The sequence below is a fragment of the Caloenas nicobarica genome, chromosome 1 (assembly GCF_036013445.1).
Source record: "Caloenas nicobarica isolate bCalNic1 chromosome 1, bCalNic1.hap1, whole genome shotgun sequence".
Classification (NCBI taxonomy): Eukaryota; Metazoa; Chordata; class Aves; order Columbiformes; family Columbidae; genus Caloenas; species Caloenas nicobarica.
In genome coordinates, this window is record NC_088245.1 from 132778064 (window position 1) to 132796955 (window position 18892).

Below are 18892 nucleotides of genomic sequence, written 5' to 3' on the forward strand. Positions count from 1 at the left end.
AATTTTGCTGAGGAGGGACATGTACTAATAGAAAGTTAAATGTGTGTGTTTGCAACCCCAAGAGTAAGGAAAAAAAAGTGTATTGAAATGAACTACACAAGGCTAATCAGCTCAGCCACAGCCCCATGATATTTCTAGTTCCCAGACTTGTTTGGAGATCTCTACTTTCAGCCTCATAACCTAGATATGCTATAAGCTGGTGAACTTTAACTACTCAGCAGATACACTTAATGTAGAATAAGACAGGCTCAATACAAGAGTCACTGAAGAATAAAGAACTTTACTTTGCTTAATAACTTTTTCTCATATTATGTGATGAGAAAGCTCCAAAAATGAAAATGTTAAAAGATGTTTGCCAGCAGACCCAGCAATAAGACAAAACATTTAAAGGACGAATAGTCACTGTTTAGCCAACATTTTAGGTGGCTAAAAGCCTCATGTATTATATCATTTTACTCAACATATTTTAGTACTTGCACAATCTCAACAGACTTTTTTGGGGGGGTGGAGGAAGAGGTTTTGATTTGCTGGGGTCATTAGAAAATTTAAAAGCATGCAGAAATGCAAACCACAAAATACTAGTACTTATTTAACATATCCATTCTGGGACGCAGGTGCTGACAAATAAGCATAGATAAAATGATCCTGTTACAGGTATGACATTTCTATACAACAATTACTTAAGATATATAGTTTATGCACTTGGCAAGTTGAAAAAAAAAGACCAACATTCTTGTGTGACTGAAGGATTTATCACATACTGTGACAGCATCTTTGAATTTTCAGAAACAGGTATACAGCATGCACACAGATGATACCTACAATTCAAACTGCAATTGCAAAAAATTATAGACAACACACAAGTAATTCCATTGCAGTAACAAAATCTTGATTTTATCTGAGCACTGATACCAATGCTTATGTGTTTCACAAGGAAAATGAACAGAATTGCAAATAATACAGTCCCCCACAGACGAAAAGATACAATCATCTTTGACTTACTTTAGATAACTAGATTCATGGCAGAAGAGTTGGACTTCAGAATTTTATTTATTTTTTAAGTGTTTCCTGCAAAGTTTTATACACACTTAGAACTCTTCAGTGGTGGGGAGAGGGTAGGGGTGGCTGGGAAAAAACCCCGAACAACTTGTGTCCTAGATATTGGGAATATTTACATACAGTCAACTAAGTAACTGAATTAGGTTCATCAGATAACATGCAATAATTGCCCTATCATCTTGATCATTTTTCTTTCAGTTTTGATATAGACAGATGTACACAAACACAATTCTGTGTCTATCTTGTAATTTCCATTTAATTCCCTTATGTTGGCAGTGTTATGCACAGGTAGAGGCTTTCATGAGGAATTAATCATGACAAACACTATGAAACAACTCTCAGAAAAACATTTGTATCATTATCATAAGCCTGTACAGCCTTAGAGCTCAATTTAATTAGAATTGATGGACCATGGTTGAAAAAGTGAAACCCAAAGGTTCTGAGATCCCATTATCAGGGAAAAGAAGGAGAAAGTACCCAGGTTACTCTAAATACAAAATATTTCTTTTAAATCACATGTTTGGAATAAAGATTTCAGGTTTTTTTCCCCTTGAGTTTAAATTCTCTATACATATCTGTTTAATTTTAATCTGAACTCTGAAGTATGAGTTGTCTAAGGGTGTACTGAAGAAACAAACTGAAGTCAAATTCTCTACTGAAGTTATACTGAACTTTTGCTTTAACGACATCTGAGAGTAAACAGTTACTGTAACTGTGGAAACTGAAAAATTATGAAAACAAAATGAAAATCTCTGCAAACATCAAAAGAAAGTATCTAAGAACTTAAAGTGGTACAGCCACAACAAAAGGGATATATTGTTTTGAAAAACAAGGTAATTCTCTACTGGACCCTTCTCACAATCTGTATCCCTTCCACAGGTACAATTGAAGTTAAGATGTTCTTGGTTGTCTTTTTTACTCAATTAGACATTAATGTTTAGTGTTATCTCCCTTCCCAAATCCAAACAAGCTAAAAAAAAAAAAATCCCATGCACCTTTACTTCGTCTTATGTCTGACATAAGAACAATCTGGGATGAAGTTTCAGATGAAATCCTTATGTTTTGGCTTGAGACTGATGATAATTTCCTGTTTATTCAGACTTCCTCTTCTTCAACTGATTTAATACATTGAAAATATAAAATCTTGTGTCAGCACACTGACAGAGGAACAAAAACCTTAAAACCTAGACAATGCAGGAAGAAGAGATGAAAGAGCAGATTAAAAGGAAATAAAAGCTGAAAATGCAATATGAAGCATAAGAGAACTTGGCAATCAAAAAAGGATGAAGAAAAAAAAAATACCATTTTCTCACAAATAAAAATGCAAAACATTGTATGGACTCTTTACATTGTAGTATCTTCTTAGATTAGAAAAGTAACCTTATATGTGGTATTATCTTGCACTTCATGCATAAATTATTCATCGAAATATAAGCTAAGGGGAAAAAAAGAAACTAAATAACCCCACACCTACAGTACTAATCTCAATAATTTCAAATAGAAAAGTTACCTAAAACTCAGTACCTAGTTCAGACCTCTCCTCATACTGGTAATAGTCAGAAGGGGAAAAAAAAAAAAAAAAGGTGTTGCTGTAATGTACTTAGAAAGAAAATCTGAGCTTTACGGATGCTTGTGGAATCGTTGTGTTTTGCAGAATCTACACAGAACAGATGATAAAGAAAATCAGCTTTATTTCTTCTTTGCTCTGGTTTGAAATAATAATAACCCTCTCTCTCCCTCAGATTTGAGGATCAACTAACATACATTTTCTAAAAAATTATTCTGGAATGGGTTAGAAATCACAAGGCACCTCCAGGGCAACCGCCTTAAGTTAGGTTTTTCAATAGTGTCTGTAACTTAAAAAAACCTCTCAGTAAAACACCAGTAGCTCTGACTCTAACACTTCACTCCTTCACATGTTCGTACTTAGCCATTTAGACAGGAGTGGGCTGGTACAGAAAGACTTGTAAGTGGTTCTTCATTTATTTATTGACAATGCAAACCCCTCCAGAATACAGTATACAAACTGTTTATTTTATTTGTTTTGAATCAGAAGAATTGCAAATAAGTAACCATTTAAAATAAATTCTCTCTGTCCAGCCAAATACTTATTCAGGAAGACACTTGCATATAGCAGCACTTCATTCAGGGATCCCACACTTTCCTGGAAACAAGCAAAATACCGCAAAAATGCAGTACTTCAAATATTCATGAGTATGCGTTAATCCATAAGCAAAACTGCAGGTTGTAGGAGAAAGCAGAAACTTCTTAAGATAACTAGTTTAATAATATTCCATTTATAAGATGCATTCAGAAATCTTCTACACACTTGTACCAAATTACAGTTAGAAATGTGCAAACTATTAACATACCTCTTTTAAAGATAGTCTGCTTACCCACGCAAATGGAACCTCTATCTCTGATATACAATTCTGGAATCAGTAAGTGCTAAGCACTGAAATAACTATGGCAGTGAGTTTTTATTAGTAGTTTTTAATGGTACACACCAAAAACTTTCTACAAAGACGATTAACACATGCAGTATACTAGTCCAATGTGCCTTTTGTTTGAATGCCCAAAATACTTGATTGTCAGGAATGGAAAGGGATTTTTTAAAATGATTTCTTTGTCAAGTAGAGTTGTTTTGGATTTCTTTCCAGCTTCCAAAAATAAATCAAAACCTGCTTTGATATTTTTCAAACACTGGAACAATAACTACATTATGACACCAAAATCTCACAAAAAATCAACATTAAAGGAATTATTGCTTTTAACTTGGTAGATATTAATTTGCAATATTATGGGTATTGTTTGTATATTTTAGAAAATCTCTGAGTCAAGTAAAAGCATTCTATGCTTATTCATGAACAATCAAAAAGTACAAACTGAACTTTCTGCTTCAGATTAGTCTCTATATTACAGCACTTTCGAAGCAACAGGGAAGAGCAACTGCAAGAAGTGGTTTTGCACTCTCCCATTTGTGACTATTAGCAGCTACAGATTCTTTTTTTAATAAGTAATTATTTACTTAGATTAAAGACATAAGTTTGACCTAGCTAGAGCAATTTTCATCACTTTCAGTACAGAAGTACATTTTCCCCTTATTTCTTTATCTTCCATCTGTTCTTTCAAAATTTATGTTTAACCAGTGGTCAATGAGAGGCATTCTCTACCAAAGTGTTACAGACTGAAGTTGGATTCTACTTAGACATGTATTCTTCTGTTGCAACACTGAACACCGATATAACAAATCTATCTAGATCCCAGGCACTTCATTATAGCATAGTTTCACTATTTCTTATTACAGCATTAATGTCATTGAGACAAGACAGTGATTAAAACTTAGTATTTTTGTAAATGGAAGAAAATTTAATAAATTGATTTTCTTGCTTAATTAACTGTGGTTTATATACTGCTACTGCACAGTTACAAAAATTTCTTCCAGCTATTATCGATGATTAAACCAACAATGGAAAAGGATTCAAAGGTTCATGCATCTAATCATGCTAAACTGATCTGACCAAATGATCCTGAACATATAGCCAAGAAAAGAGTCAAAAAAATATTAGAATTCAATCTGAAGTAATTCAAACTGAAATTAAAAATTAAAACTGAAATTAAAAAAAAAAAAATTATTCACCATGCTGAATAAAACTAAACCATTTGTTGGATGTCAAAGTTCTTCTACATAAAATAGAAAGTGTTGTACAGTCATTAATTTTTAAAGTAGCATTCTCAATGAAATCAGAAGCTATAACTTCTTCAAACATTTAAGAGCGATAAATTCTGTCTTGAAAAGTAGTAGTCTGGTGTTCTCAGTCCACACTTAAGAACTCAGCTAAACTACAAAGATGAAAGAACAGCACCACCTAGTTCTCTATTTAAAAGTTTTCAAATATTATCATCCATTGATTTATTTTTGTAATCTATATTCACATATGCTTGTGTATTCTGCAGAGAAATCTGTCACATTTCCATAGGAAACAATACTAACAAGTTTGTCATAAGTTATTAAAGCAACTGATGTAGATACTTTGCAAGTGTATTCTGTGAAGAAAAAAATGCATTAGCAAGAATGCTAGAGACTTGTAATAATACAAATACTGTTCTAAAGCACCATGAAAAAACTGAATGGATTGCTCATCCATCCCTAATATCACTTGCCAGACCATTTCTCTAATTTAACAAAACATTCTATTTGTATTGATTCCCCTGACACGTTAAAGTATGTGTATATGTTCCAGATGCAAAAAATATATTCATGATACAGACATCACAAGAGCCTCAGTAACAGGTTTAAAAATTACAGTTCATGCAAGCTTATTTTTCTACTCTGCAAACAGTAGAAGCCTTTCAGAAACAAGGTAGATATTATAGCTGCTAGTTCAACTGGAAGTTTTCCTGTAAAGAATTTCCCTGATAGAGAATGAGAGATGTATATTTGAACAGTCTGGAATTTTACCTTGACACAGCAGCACCTAAGAAGCCCCCTACTCCTGCCACACAGACATCTTAACATCTTAAGTTTTACAAGCATAGCTGCCTGTGTCTCAGTTTGATAAGCACACAGGTACACATGCAGAATCATTGATCTATTTTTCTAGACATGCTGGATTTTCTAAGATCTCGTTCACAGCAACAGGCCGTAATAGCAGTGGAACTTTTTTTTTCTAAAGACATCTTCTGTTTTGACATTGATATCCATCAGCCAACTCTAATTTCTTACACTAATATACATGGCACCAGATATTTTCTGTAAGTCTCTTAATTGAAATAAAGCACAAGTGACACGGATACTGTGACTAATCTGGATAGTACTGCATTTCACATTGCGATGGCATGACTTGTAACATTATAGAGAAAATGGGAGTTAACTGAACCTACGAAGCGCTTTATCTGCATTTGGGCAAAATGTTCCAATCAAATAATTGATTTATCTAACTTAGGACAAGGAAATAAAATGCGGCTACACTAAAATGATACCATGTAGCACATTTGCATCAATAAGGTGAAGTTCACCTAAATTGCTGGTTTTCATATGGTAGCTATTGAAGTATTTTCAGTTCTCATATTTGACCCTTCTTACCTATGTCCGTAAGCCTTCTATGCTGTACCAATGCAAAAAATTAGGCTCTTAACAGACAAAATAGAGTAGAGCCTTATGACTACTACCTCACCAGAAAGCTTCTGTAATTCGGTGCCCTTGGCAGGAGTCAGGTCCTGGTGCCAGGAACTGACGCCCACAGGCTCCCCTCCTCACTTCTGTTAGTGCACACTTGAGGAAGGTAGAGAGAAATAGGTGGAATAAAAGAAAACAATAATAACTAATAAGCAAATAAATAAATCTACACTTCCTATCACATCCCTCCCAGGTATCTTCTCCTGCAAGGTAGAGAGGAAGATGTCCTCTCATAGCTTCCACAGAACGCACTTGCCCTAAAACCTCCACCTGTTGCATTTCACTTCCTGGGGGAAGGAAGAGGTGGAGAGTCATAGCAGGAGAAAGATGAAAAGGTATGCTGGATCCTGCAAGCCTGAAGTCATTGAGCGTTTTGTTCCAGCCTAACCTCCCTTTGTGTCTGGGTCTTTCACAGCACAGGCTTTTGTGATAACTCTGGAGGGGATGTTTTAGTCATAGAGAAAATCAGTTGCCCCATTCCCTGTCCCCCATCTACCTACCTACCCAGGCATCATCCATGAAAGCCACTAAGGTGTTGGCGTGCCACAGCTCACTTGTTGCAAAGTTGATACATCAATGTAAACAGATTATAAAGGATCCAAATTTGAGGCCTTTATCCTGACTGTCTTAAGAAGGGGAATCCCTTCACGCATACAAAGCAGGGCTGTTGCTGTTTCCCCACTTCAAGCCTTGCAGTGACAAATAGAAGAAACACAGTTTCGTTTTCTTGACAGGTATTCCAGGCAGACAAGACCTGCAGGGAGATCACTCTGCATTTTTCCATGACCAGCTAGTCATCAATTTTGAAATTTCTTTCTGAAGTTATTTCCTTTCTAGAAGTTGTTCAAATGACAAGCATTTTTAATGATCAGTTACAAGACAAAAAGCCTATGATATTAACAATTCATTAAACAGCAAATTTTCATTTGTTCACTTTAAATGATATAGACTACTGGATTCTGTTTTCCTGTTGAGAATTACATGTATTTCATTTTGCAATAGGCATAATCTAATGAACATTAAAAGCATCTGCACTTCCAAATCCTGCAATACAGATGTCACAGTAAATTAAAAATACCCCTTACAGAACATGCTTACTGCCTTCTTTATCCAGATTTCCTGTTACTCCATTTCGTATCAGATTAGGACAAAAATGTGGTTTTGTGGAACAGAAGTATCACTTGCTTTTCTAACACACACAAGCAAATCTGTACAAAATCGGATATAATTATTTTTCTCAAAATCCCAAAACAGTTTGGGAAATTCTGCAATCACCTTATTTTAAATGACACATCCCTCAAGTATTATTTACACAAAAAAGATTATTTTAAGTGAATAGACTTTTATCTAATGTTCCAAGCTATTTCAAAATTACATTAGTCTTGTGTGTTAAACATATGTGAATATGCCATAAGTAAGTCTATAAGCCACTGAGATTTTTATCTACCATAAATAAAAAACAAATGGTCTACATATTTCTATCAACTACATGCCTTCCCCACCTCCAAAGTTCATCATTCAGAACACAGCAAAGCAATAATGAGTTATAATTGGCAAAACAAAGATGACTGAAGAAAGAGAAAACAGTTTCGTTTTAGTCTAATCCAACGCTAAAATTCAAACTTATTTTAAGGGGAAAATACTGACATTATGTGAGCTCTGGACCTTTCTTTAAGGAGCGAAGGAGGCTTTTTGCTCTAAGAATGGCATCCATATTGCATTTTATATTTCAAAAAGAAGCATTAACCAGCAGTTTGTAATCCATATATTTTACATTTAGTGAGGAGAGATATACCGAATACTTGACCAAAAAGGAAAAAAAAAAAAAAAAAAAAAAAAAACCAACAACGAAATAATGTAAAGAGAATCTTCTGAGGAAGCTGAGCAAATAGTCAAGGTGCTAGCCCATACTTATTTATATACTACTTGTGTTCAAATACACATCATCTTGATTTTATTTGCGTAAGCAACAGTCAAGATATGTTCTAGAACTGTAACATGTCAGATTCAGGACTCCAGCTTTTAGAGAAAGCACAGACTATAAAGCTAATGCACTGTTAATTTGTTTTTTAGAATAAAAGATGAGATGCGCTCTCTTTTAGTATGTAAGGTCCTAGTAATTGTCTGACTAGATATTTAAGTTCTGAAAAGCTCCTCCATGTTGGGTGTTGCTAACGTTGCTACAATTGGTTTTAATTTAAAATTGAGAGGATTCCCTTTAGATGGTAGAAACATCACGTTTCATTAATGAAAATTATCATTAAACAAGATGGTACTTATAGCTTTCTCCATATTAGTCCAAATCTCACCTATTTTTCTTAGTATTAAAAGGCTACACTATAGAAGCCTGGAGGCATCAATAACATTATTAGAAATCTGCAAGTGCAACAGGTAAGTTAAAAAACAGTAAAGTTAAGAGGAAACTGCAACGCTTACTCCAATGAACAGGACATTTCACATGCCTTATACCATAGCAGGAATAAAAGCAGGTCAAGTTACACTGATAATCCAGCAGATGTAGGTCAGTTTGGGATAAATATCGCAACAAATGGAAAATACCAAAGTGCCTACTACAACTGCTCTTGTGAAGTAAGTTGCCCTTATTCTCTTCAGAGCTGTCAGTCAGTTGCAGTTGTGGAGTTCCCAGTGTTGAACTTTGAAAAGGCAGAGTTTTTAAGATGCAGACAGATGGGTCAGTATAGCTGTGATGGCCTACACAGCTTCTGCCAGAAGAAGTGGCAATAATACAATGCATTATATATTGATGACATCCAGAAAGGCATAACTGTATTTTCATACATGGTCACAAATGATGTTTGCATGTAATAGCATACTCAGGTTACTTAGCTAGCATTTGGCAATTGAATTGCCATTATTTGAATCATTGTTTGATTAATATTGTGGTATATAAGAAGTTTAAAATATAACCAGAATATTTTCACCTCTAACATAAGAAAACTGTCTCTCTCGCACTCTTTCCCATCCAACAAAGACCGGTAGTCAACAAACTGTTTACAGAAAGATGACAATAGAGAGAATATTAAAGCTATGCAGATAACCACTAAACTGTATATATGACAATATGCACTCTTTTACAAATAATCTAAACCTTGCCAACTCCATTCACAGACCAAAAAATAAGCTGGAGAGCAGTTCAGTAATACATCTCTATGACAACAAAACTTAATATATAAGTATATACACACAGAGAGAGAAACCTTCAGCTCTGAAAGAGCTTTAGGCATTCAAATTGAGAAACACAGACTATATACTAATTATTTTCCTAAAACTGAAGAGCAGCTGCCCATGGACAGTTAATATTCTTTAACAGCTCTGTACAAAAAAAAAGGAGAATCCTAAATTGAGTATTACAAAATGGAAAGGAGTTAAATTTATGAATTTATAGTAATGTAAAACTATATTAACAGTGATTCGCTGCTACTTAAAATGTGAGAGCTATGAAAGTATTCATAGTCTCCAAGAGCCACTTGATTATACTGGCAAGCAGTAAATACAACACAACTCATAGTTAAGAAGAAATGATCTTTCCCTCAAAAATCCCAAACCTGTCAGACAGCAAAAACACTCCTGAAAGGCTTAGGCAGATCCCAAGATCTCCATTTTGCAAATGAAAGGATGGCAAAGGATGCAAGTATGATTTTATTTTTCACATTTACAGGTATTAGGGGAAGGATATAGGATGTAGGCAGACATTGCTAAAGGAAGAAACAGGGAGTCTCCCAGTCCATCTACAATTAAAATAACTACTTACATTCTTCACTGAATCCTTTTTGCCTATTCTAAGTTCTCCGTGTTAGAAAGTCCTACACACAAAACGTTAGTATTAAAAGAGAGCACTGGAAGATGCAATACACAGCCTCCAGTGTTAGAACTGTGTTTTGTCATTGAAATAAACGTTTTCTGCTTCTTCCTCTTTCCCCCTTGAAATGCTATAATGATATTGTCCTATGTATTGACATTTAAAGCACACGTCCTGAGCTTATTGTGCATTAACATAAAAGAAATTGTAAACATTTGGACTTTGTTTCCCTTCATTTCCTAAATGAAAATTAAAGGCAATCTTGAAATAAGTTCATTAAAAAAAATAAAAAGCAACATTAAGAACCCTTGCAAAAACACCCATTTTCATTTTTCAAAATACTCAATTATTTTCAAAATGTTTCCATTTCATAGAAACAGAAGGTGTTCAAGGGCAGTTTCCTGATAGAAATCATTATTTTACGAGTTACTCCTTGTCACTGGAATTTGGTATTTGCCTTTCTTCCTTTCAAACACACCTCAAAAACTCCTTGGGAAGAAGAGAGATACTCATTAAGATCATACTTAATATTGATGCAAACCCAGAGGAGACACCTACTAAACTATGTCTAATAGGTTTACCATTCTACATTTGTTTGGAACATGAATTTTAAAAAGCATATCAGTGGCATTCTCTCTAGAGAAGACCCTCCATTGTTTTGACAGTGTGTAACAGAATTAGCCTGTCGTCAGATTAATGTTTTAAACCAAAATTGAACTATTCCTTCTTTATCTTGGAGAAGGCATTAAGAAGACAATGACAGCATCTTCTATTTCTAGTTTTAAATATGAAATGAAGAGGTAATCATTGTTCTAACACAGCCACACTCTGGTTTTACTGCTATTCTCTTGACAACTACCTGATGTCCATATCGATGTCTTCACCACACATGCAGGTGTTACCAGTTAGTTAATTACTATTTATTATGCATTTTAAAAAAACAAAACCAAAAATACACCACTCAAAGTCCAATCTTGAATTTACATAGCAATATTAGAAGATTAATTCTTTGGTGGAAAGGCTAATCACATTCAACACATTTTGTCAATAGTAGGATCAAGCCTGAGTGATGTGAAAGCTAATTATCAGAACTAAGTCTTCTATAATAAAAAATATGGCTTAAAGATATTTATAGTACCATATAATGGAACTGTAACTGACAATTAAGTAAATTTAAAAGCAGAGTGAGATTCACAGGTTTACATTTCTTTTTTTTTTTTTTAAGAAATAAGAATTAACAAGAAAGTAGACAAGAGAAATGTATTTCTTTCAACGGAGGTGCTCCTCTTGATCAACATTTCCATGGAGTTACTTCTTCAGTGAGAAATGCCAAAACTGTTTACTGTTGATTATAGAAACTTGATAAATATTTTGAGTGTAAGAGTGATAAATATTATGAGAGTAACTGATCCAGATTCATGTATTCCTTGGGAAAGTCATGCGAGATCATCAATGAGAATTTGGATTGTTTAGATACTTCATGTTCTAAAACTGAACATGAACTGTTATATGATGACTATCAATAAAAATACATAAATAAATCAAGCAAAGGAATTAATGAAATATGGACTAACCTGAGAACTAAGCAGCTAATAAGCCTACCAAACCTTGGTTAGATTGACTGAAGTCATTTAAAGACAGTCACCATCAAGCAGAGTGATACATTTTATGTTGCAACTTGTGTGTAAAATATTCCAGATAAAGACTGTATCAAAACTGCTGTCTTCTATTCTGTAATTACCTATACCCACAAAGAACTTGCAAAATTACAACATGCTTTCAACTTGCTGTACACCGTATTAGCATAACAACATTGAGCAGTCAAGACAATCCCTACGCATACAGCATTGGGCTGCCAAGTTTTTGCTAACAGAAATCCCACTGAAAATTCAAAACAGAATCTAGACACACAAGATATTGAGTCATATATGACAACTTCGTCTTAAGTCAGCTTAGATGATCTGAGAAGCAGACATCTGCCCTTTTTTATTTTTTTTAATTCTGCTTGTAATAGGTCTGGGATTATGGGAAAAAAAAAGTCTCACCCATAAGCAATTATCTGTCTTCACTGATTTGTTGCATCACTGATCACAGATTTAGACAAATTAGTGTGTCTCTATGTTATTTTCATTAGTAGACAGGTTGTGAGCATTTGAAGTGTCTGAAGAAACCATATTGAGAAGATTTGCTTGGTGTTGACAGAGAACTGGAAGGAGATCATTCGCTCCCACATCCAGCACTATCCAGTGCCTTCTCAGAAGCAGAGCACATTAAGGCATGAAGTGCCATTTGCATTATCACACAGCAGGGGGCTACAGCAGCTACAATTCCAGGATAATCTTAACCCCTATCTGTATCCTACAAATCCAACAAAACTATTTTTACTATTACAGTTTCTCACGTGATAACCCTTTGCAATAAAGAACTCACTTTTCAGGTTGCATAAAGCCAGCTCAGATGATGTACTTAAGTTATTCTATATATATGCTGTCCTCCAACTGTTAAATTTTGTCTAAGGAAGGCTAAATTCATGAAGCAGAAAAGAATCGACCAGAATGAAATAAAAATGTAAGAGTGACTGTAAACATACGTAACCATTTAACCACTTGGGACATCACGTAAGTACTCCAGAATCATTATAGTGCACAAGCTAAGAACAACAGCAACCAGGGATCCTACTATTTTCACAGCAAACGCTAGAGAGAGCAGAGCAGACTAATATCATACCTGAACTCAGCTGACAAACCGCTTTTCAGCTCAATGTGTTATTACTCCCTCTTCCACCTCCATCGCTCCCCTTTCACAGCATGCAGTTGACACTGGGCTCTTTTACTTCTTATTTGCCTTCTTTACGAAGGGACTGCTTGCTGTTAATGCTATTCCACGCACAAGCTGAGAAGCATTATTCTACGTCCTCTTCCCTGATGAAGCTGATGCATCAGCTTCATCAATACTCAGGACAGACTCCTTAAGCAAGTCTCTCCACAGATCATGCCAGAAAAGCACACTTCCATACAAAATACACATCAGCTTGACTCTTTGTCACCTTGTCTTTAAACTTAACTAGCTTCAATTTCACAAAAAGGAACCATCCTCAGTTAAAACCCAGAAGTGCTTCATATCCTCAGAACAAAGATCTTACTCATGTACAGAGCTGACGAAAAACCTGTGTATCCCATGGCCCATAAGCAGAAAAATCAGGGGAATCTAATAAATCCATTGGGCCACTTGACAACACAGTTTGGGGAAGCAAAGCAAGCCAACAGGAAAAACTACTTTTAAATGCAGGTATAAAGCTGCCAACAAGAAATTTGTCTAATATGGTAACGGTTTCTTCTAATTGTGCCAAAATAAATGGCAGAAATTGACTAAACAACATTTATGAAGTAGCACTATAAGGTGGACTAAAATAATGCGGTATTCTGTTAGACTATTCAGGACAATCTTCTCCTAGAAAATATTTACTCATCTTCTCTATTCTCCTTTACCTTAGGACAAAAGGTTAGTAGAAATTATTTCCTCTCACTCCTGTCCAAGGGTTAGAGGTTCTTTATATCCCGCTCCTCCTTTTTTTTTTTTTAAGTGCCCAAAAAAAGTGCCTCCTTGGAACAGTACTTTGTTCAAGTGCAGTATAGAGAGAGCCCAAGTATTTTTGACTGCAGTTTTAATTGGGAGCTGAAAAAATAATTGTGTGAGGAACTGAAAAGAGGGACATGTTTTATACACACAGAGGGCAAGCTGTGTAGCGTGTTAAGCATCGCTTTTCCCCATCTGCAAGGACAGGCCCAATCTGGTTATTTTCACACAGTCGCAGTCAGATTTGTATTACACCCCTTTTCTTGCAACATATTTTTTACCTGATGCAGTTCACAGAGTTACATTTTGCCTGGCACACTCCCTAAACTGCTGTGAAAGGCATCACTGCTTTTAATCACTGGTTTACTCTCAAAACTGCGATACACTGAAGGCAGCTGATTGCATCTTAGGAAAGATCAAATCCTCCCCCTCCAGCAGCAGCCCCGATTTTATTGGTGACAGAAAGTCAGTCCAGACGCTCCCCCCCACCCCCCCCACCTCCTTTGCAGGGCAATGAATTGACAATTCACAGGGAAATGTAAAAGGCAGAGAGAAACCAACCCCCAGGTGCAGCCCGCCACACGTGCCCCAATAAATAATCTTGTATAGCACCAACACAGCAGCTCCTTGTGCAGTGACGTACAGGGCAACTCAAACATTGGTAAAGAATACAAATAATCTGCCCGATGAAACTGCCCTTTGCATTTGCCAAGCGCACTCCCCCTCCTGTTCATTCTCCCCTCCGCGACCGGTAACTCGCTCGGGAGGTGGAGCGGGGGCACTCGGAGGTTTGGGGCCGATGGAGGACTGAGGGGGCGGACGGATGAGACTCGTGTGTTTCGGGCAGCCGGGCGGCTGCCTCTGCTCTCGCTACGGGCTGCCAGGCGGTACTCCCCCCGGAGATCGCCCGACACTTGACGCGGGCGGGGGAAACGCGAGATATATTAAACTTGACGTGAAACGGCACGACGGAGGCGAGAGGCGGAAAAAAAAAAAAAAAAAGACAAAATAATAATCTCACAAGGTCACTTAGTTTAATCGTCTCTTCTCCCTCCCAAAGTGGCGTACCCCGCACGTCGAACGAGCGGAGGGGAGAGAGACGCCCCGCCGTCCCCCCGCAGCCGCCCTGAGGACCGGTCGCTCGCCAGCAAGTTGCTGCGCAGTGGCTCCCTGACCCCATTTACACCCAACACCGCCCGCCGGGGCCGCCGCTGCCGTGACCGCCTTCCCTGACCCTTGCGCCCGACTGATACCTCCCCCCGTCCCCGCCCCACCCCGCGCGGGCCCCGCAGAGCGGCGGGGACTGGGGGGGCTGCGCCGCCATCCCGCCGCCGCGGAGAGGGCAAACTCCCGGCGGCAGCGCAGCGCCGCGGGCTCGGCTGCCGGCTCTCCTTCCCCCCGAGCGCGACAGGTCTGGAGGAAGATCTCCCGCAGGCAGACGCGGCGGTCACCGGCATGGTAGCAGCGTGCGGCGGGTTTTCCCTCCGCGGCGGCCGCTCCATCTGACTTGGACGGATAACGTTAATTAAGGGGAGCGGCGGTGCGGCGGGCGTGAAGGCGGCGGTTGGGGAGAGGGAGGCAGGAACACATCCAGTCTGGAAACTCGCTGCAGGATGAGCCGCCTGGAGCAGGATGGTGCCGGGATCCGCTTCCGAACTCCCGGCTCATGCGATTACCCTACGTCTATATTTCACACCGCACCTACAGACACGCGTTCCCGGCAGCGGCGCGAGCGAGGCATGGAGCCCCCCTCCCCCCGCTCCCGTCCACCCCCCGTCTCCCCTCCGGGGAGGCACGGCTGGAGCCCGCACGTTTCCCCGGGATGTTGTAGCCGCGCACACGCTGCGGCTGCACTCGCACTTTCGGGGGCACGCTGGCGGCGGGCGAGCGGGGAGGTGACGGGGAGTTGAAGGGGTGGCTGCAGGGGTTGGCAAGCGACTGGCGGCGGCGGGCGGGGTTGGGGGGGAGATGCGCGGAGGGCGAACGAGGGTGGGAAGAGGCTGACGGGGGGAAGGCCAGGAAGGGTTAACAACCGTGCGGCGCTTTAGCGCTGGATAGCGCTACCCGCACGGGAGGCTGGGGGCACCCGGCGAAGAGCGGGCGGCGGAGGCGGGGGGAGCCGGTGGAGCGGCGAGGGGGAGAGCGGGTCAGGAGCGGGGTGGCGGGGAGGCCGAGCGGCGGGGGGGGAGGGGCGGGGGTGGGCAGCGGGGCCGGGGATGCCCCGGGCCGCAGCGGTGCCCCCCCGGGGGTCCCTCCCTCCGTGCGCGCGGGGCAGGGGGGGGGAGGAGGCGGTACCTTGTACGAGGATCCCGCAGAGGCTGTAGAAGCGCAGGAGCGCGCCGGGCTTCAGCCGCATCCTGGGGTCTCCCCTCGGGCTGGGTGGGCGCCAGGCACGCAGATCCGCAGCCTCCCGCCGCTCCGCTCTCCGGGCGCTTCCTTCCCCCCGCAGGAGCCGCCGCCGCCGCCGCCGCCTCCGCCGCAGTGTCTCCCTCGCTGTATCCAGTGGGGTGAGGAGGAGGAGGAGGAGGAGGACCAGGGTCGCGGGGGTGGATTGGGGAGGGAGGAGAAGGGGGGGGGGAACGGCTCTCTCTTCTGGCACCGCCGCTGCTGGGCAGGTTCAGGTTCCCCCGCGGAGCGGTGCCGGGTGCCCCCGCTGGCTCCCCTTGCCCCTGCCGGCGTGTCCGTCCGTTCGCTCGCTCGCTCGCTCGCCTCTCCCGTCCCGTCCCGTCCCGTCCCGTCCCGCTAGCGGGCGGAGGCGGCGGGGGGGGCTGCGCTGGCGCCGCGGCGCGCGGGGAGGCTGCGCTGCTCCGCTCCGCTCCCAGCCGCTTCCCGGCTCGAGACACAAGGGCAATCTCCGCTTGCGAGGCTCCCCTGGCCTCGCCCCGCCCCTGCCGCTCGCCCCGCCCCTTCTGCCCGGAGACACGCCCCTCTCCCCGCCCCCCACGGCCACACCCCGCCCCTCCCCGTGCCGTGGGCACGCCCCTGCCACCTCGTTGGCCACACCCCCACCGGCACGGCACGCCCCTCAGGTGGGTGTGTGACTGGCATCGGTGGCTCTCCAATAGAAAGTCCCCGGGTTCGGCCGGATTGCCAATGAGGCGGTGACAGAGGAGGCGCGAGACGACAGGTTACAAAACAAACGGGCGTTTCTCCGAGTCTTCAGCCGCGAGGGATGTGACAGACCCTACCTCCTGCGCCACTGAGTGGCAGCCGGCTCGGGCCAATCGCGGGGAGACCCGGCTCCGCTGCGGCTCTCCAACCAATGGGCGGTGAGCGACGGGGGGGGGGAGGGGGCGGGCGGCGGGGCGCTGTCCAGACCCAGTCCTGAAGTGGCGGCCGGCAGCGCACGCGGCGAGGTGCGGGGCTGGCCGGCGGCGGTAGCGGGCGCCGCAGGAGAGGCGGCGCCGCCCTGGGGCAGAGCGCGGCAGGCGGCGGCGGCGGCGGGGCGGAGCGGCTCTCTCGGCTGCCACACTGGCGGCGCGGGGCAGCAGGGACCCAGCCGCCGGGAGGCCCCTCGCTCCCCGCCCGGGGGAGGAGCGGCAGGTGTCCCCTCACCGCGCGCCCCGGCCCTCAGCGCCCCGGGCGCCGGCTGCAGCGCGACCGTTAACGCCAGATAGCGCTCCGATGGCGGGGTGGGAAACCTCCGAGGGCGGCGGGGCGCTGGGCGGCCTCCAAGCGAGGCGGGGCATCCCGCGGACATCCGCCTCCCGCGGCCAGATCGGCGGTGCGGCGGGAGGGAGAGAAGCGCGGCGGGAGGGACGGGCGCTACCCGCCGCCCGGCGCCCCTCGTCCTGCCGCGGCTGGGGAAGGAGCGAGGGTGAGGACGAGGCGCACCGGCAGCGGGGCCGTGGGATTGGGATGAGCCCAGCGTCCCCGGCGGCTGCCCCGGTGGCGCGAGTAACTCGCGGGTGACGGAGAAGGGGTGCTCGGCCCGCAGCGCCATGGCCGGCGCCCCGCCCGCCCCCGTGAGCGCAGGCCGCCACCGGCCAGCACCTCCGCATCGCCGGAGGGAAAGCCGGGGAGAAGTACCCGCGAGGTGTGGCCAGGGACAGAGGCTGTGGAAGGGACCCAGCCGGTTCGCTTCGGTCCCTGTAAGGGAGGCGTAAAGCACCTTCTCCTGCCTCTGCTTTTCCTCCCGTGTCCCTGAAAGCAGCAGCTTTAAGAAAGACCGGCTGAGTCGCCTGTATCTTCAGGATTAAACACTCATAGGCACCTTCACCACAGTAGCAACAAGACCAGCTCCTCTTGTGAGGTGCTCAGACAGTGGCAATAAGGAACTTCCTGGACATTTCGTAGTGTTGCCTGGACTCTGAATGGCTTGGAGAAAGTTTTCTATCTGAAGGCTTTCTTTGGGAAGGTTTGTAGCATTCAGCTAGGAGTACCAAATTGCTTATGGTCTAAAAGGTAAGACACTGAATGTAAGATATCCAAGATGTCAGACTACTTTTTCATGTTTGCATATTTGGTGTTTAGCACAGTATCATTCACATTTTGCCAAAACCTCTTAGTGAAATCAGAATGCTTTATTTTTAAGTTTGAAGGAATTGTGTTGCCTTATCTCAGAGAAAGCAATATTCCCCTGCACCCAAACGCTTGTAGTGAACGGGTTCTGGTTCCACCCTTTTCCAATTGAGATTTGCTTTCCAACATGATGTAGTATGTTTTGCACAGTACCTCCCCGAATTTCCACCTTGATGTCCTATTTAACACCAAAGAGCTTTACTGAGATAAACAAGTGATGCACAGGTCTTGCATACCTATAGGAGAGGGAAGGTCTTTAAAAGCTTATTTCTCTGAAGAGTGTATGGTCTCAGATCATTAAGAAAGTGCTAACAGTTGTCAGCTTTAACTTAAAGAACTTGCACTAGACTGGTATCTGGGAAGTCATGTATTCTGTACTCATATCTTCCACTTTGTTCCTTAGCAAGGAATGATTACGCCTGGCAACAGTTGAGGCTGCATCAGAATTTATATTGAGTTCCCCCATATCCAAAAGATGTCCAAGTACAGCACAGAATCAAATTACAGAGTTACATTTTAAAGTTCTATCATTTGTATGATTTTGTATCAAATGAACATCATGTACATGACTTGAACAATATCAAAGGTGTTGCACTGGAATGTCCCCTAGGACAGGGAAGCATTTGAAGTCTGTCTCTGGTGGATGAGTAGATACTTGCTTTACTTTTTTTTTTTTTGTTATTGCTACTAAAAATTTTTGTTATTGCTACACAATAGGCAAAGGTTTTACCACTGTT

General features: G+C 42.4%; 1 protein-coding gene across 3 annotated transcripts in view; it reads right to left on the minus strand.

Moving 5' to 3' along the window:
- CADM2 (cell adhesion molecule 2) overlaps window positions 1-16457 on the minus strand; it is a 670830-nt gene extending 654373 nt beyond the window's left edge. For all 3 annotated transcript variants that reach the window (XM_065635796.1, XM_065635804.1, XM_065635787.1), the window contains exon 1: window positions 15930-16457. In XM_065635796.1, coding sequence (XP_065491868.1) covers window positions 15930-15990 — 61 coding nt within the window. In that variant the 5' untranslated portion in view covers window positions 15991-16457. The remainder of the gene's footprint in view (window positions 1-15929) is intronic.
- Window positions 16458-18892: the final 2435 nt, after the last annotated feature.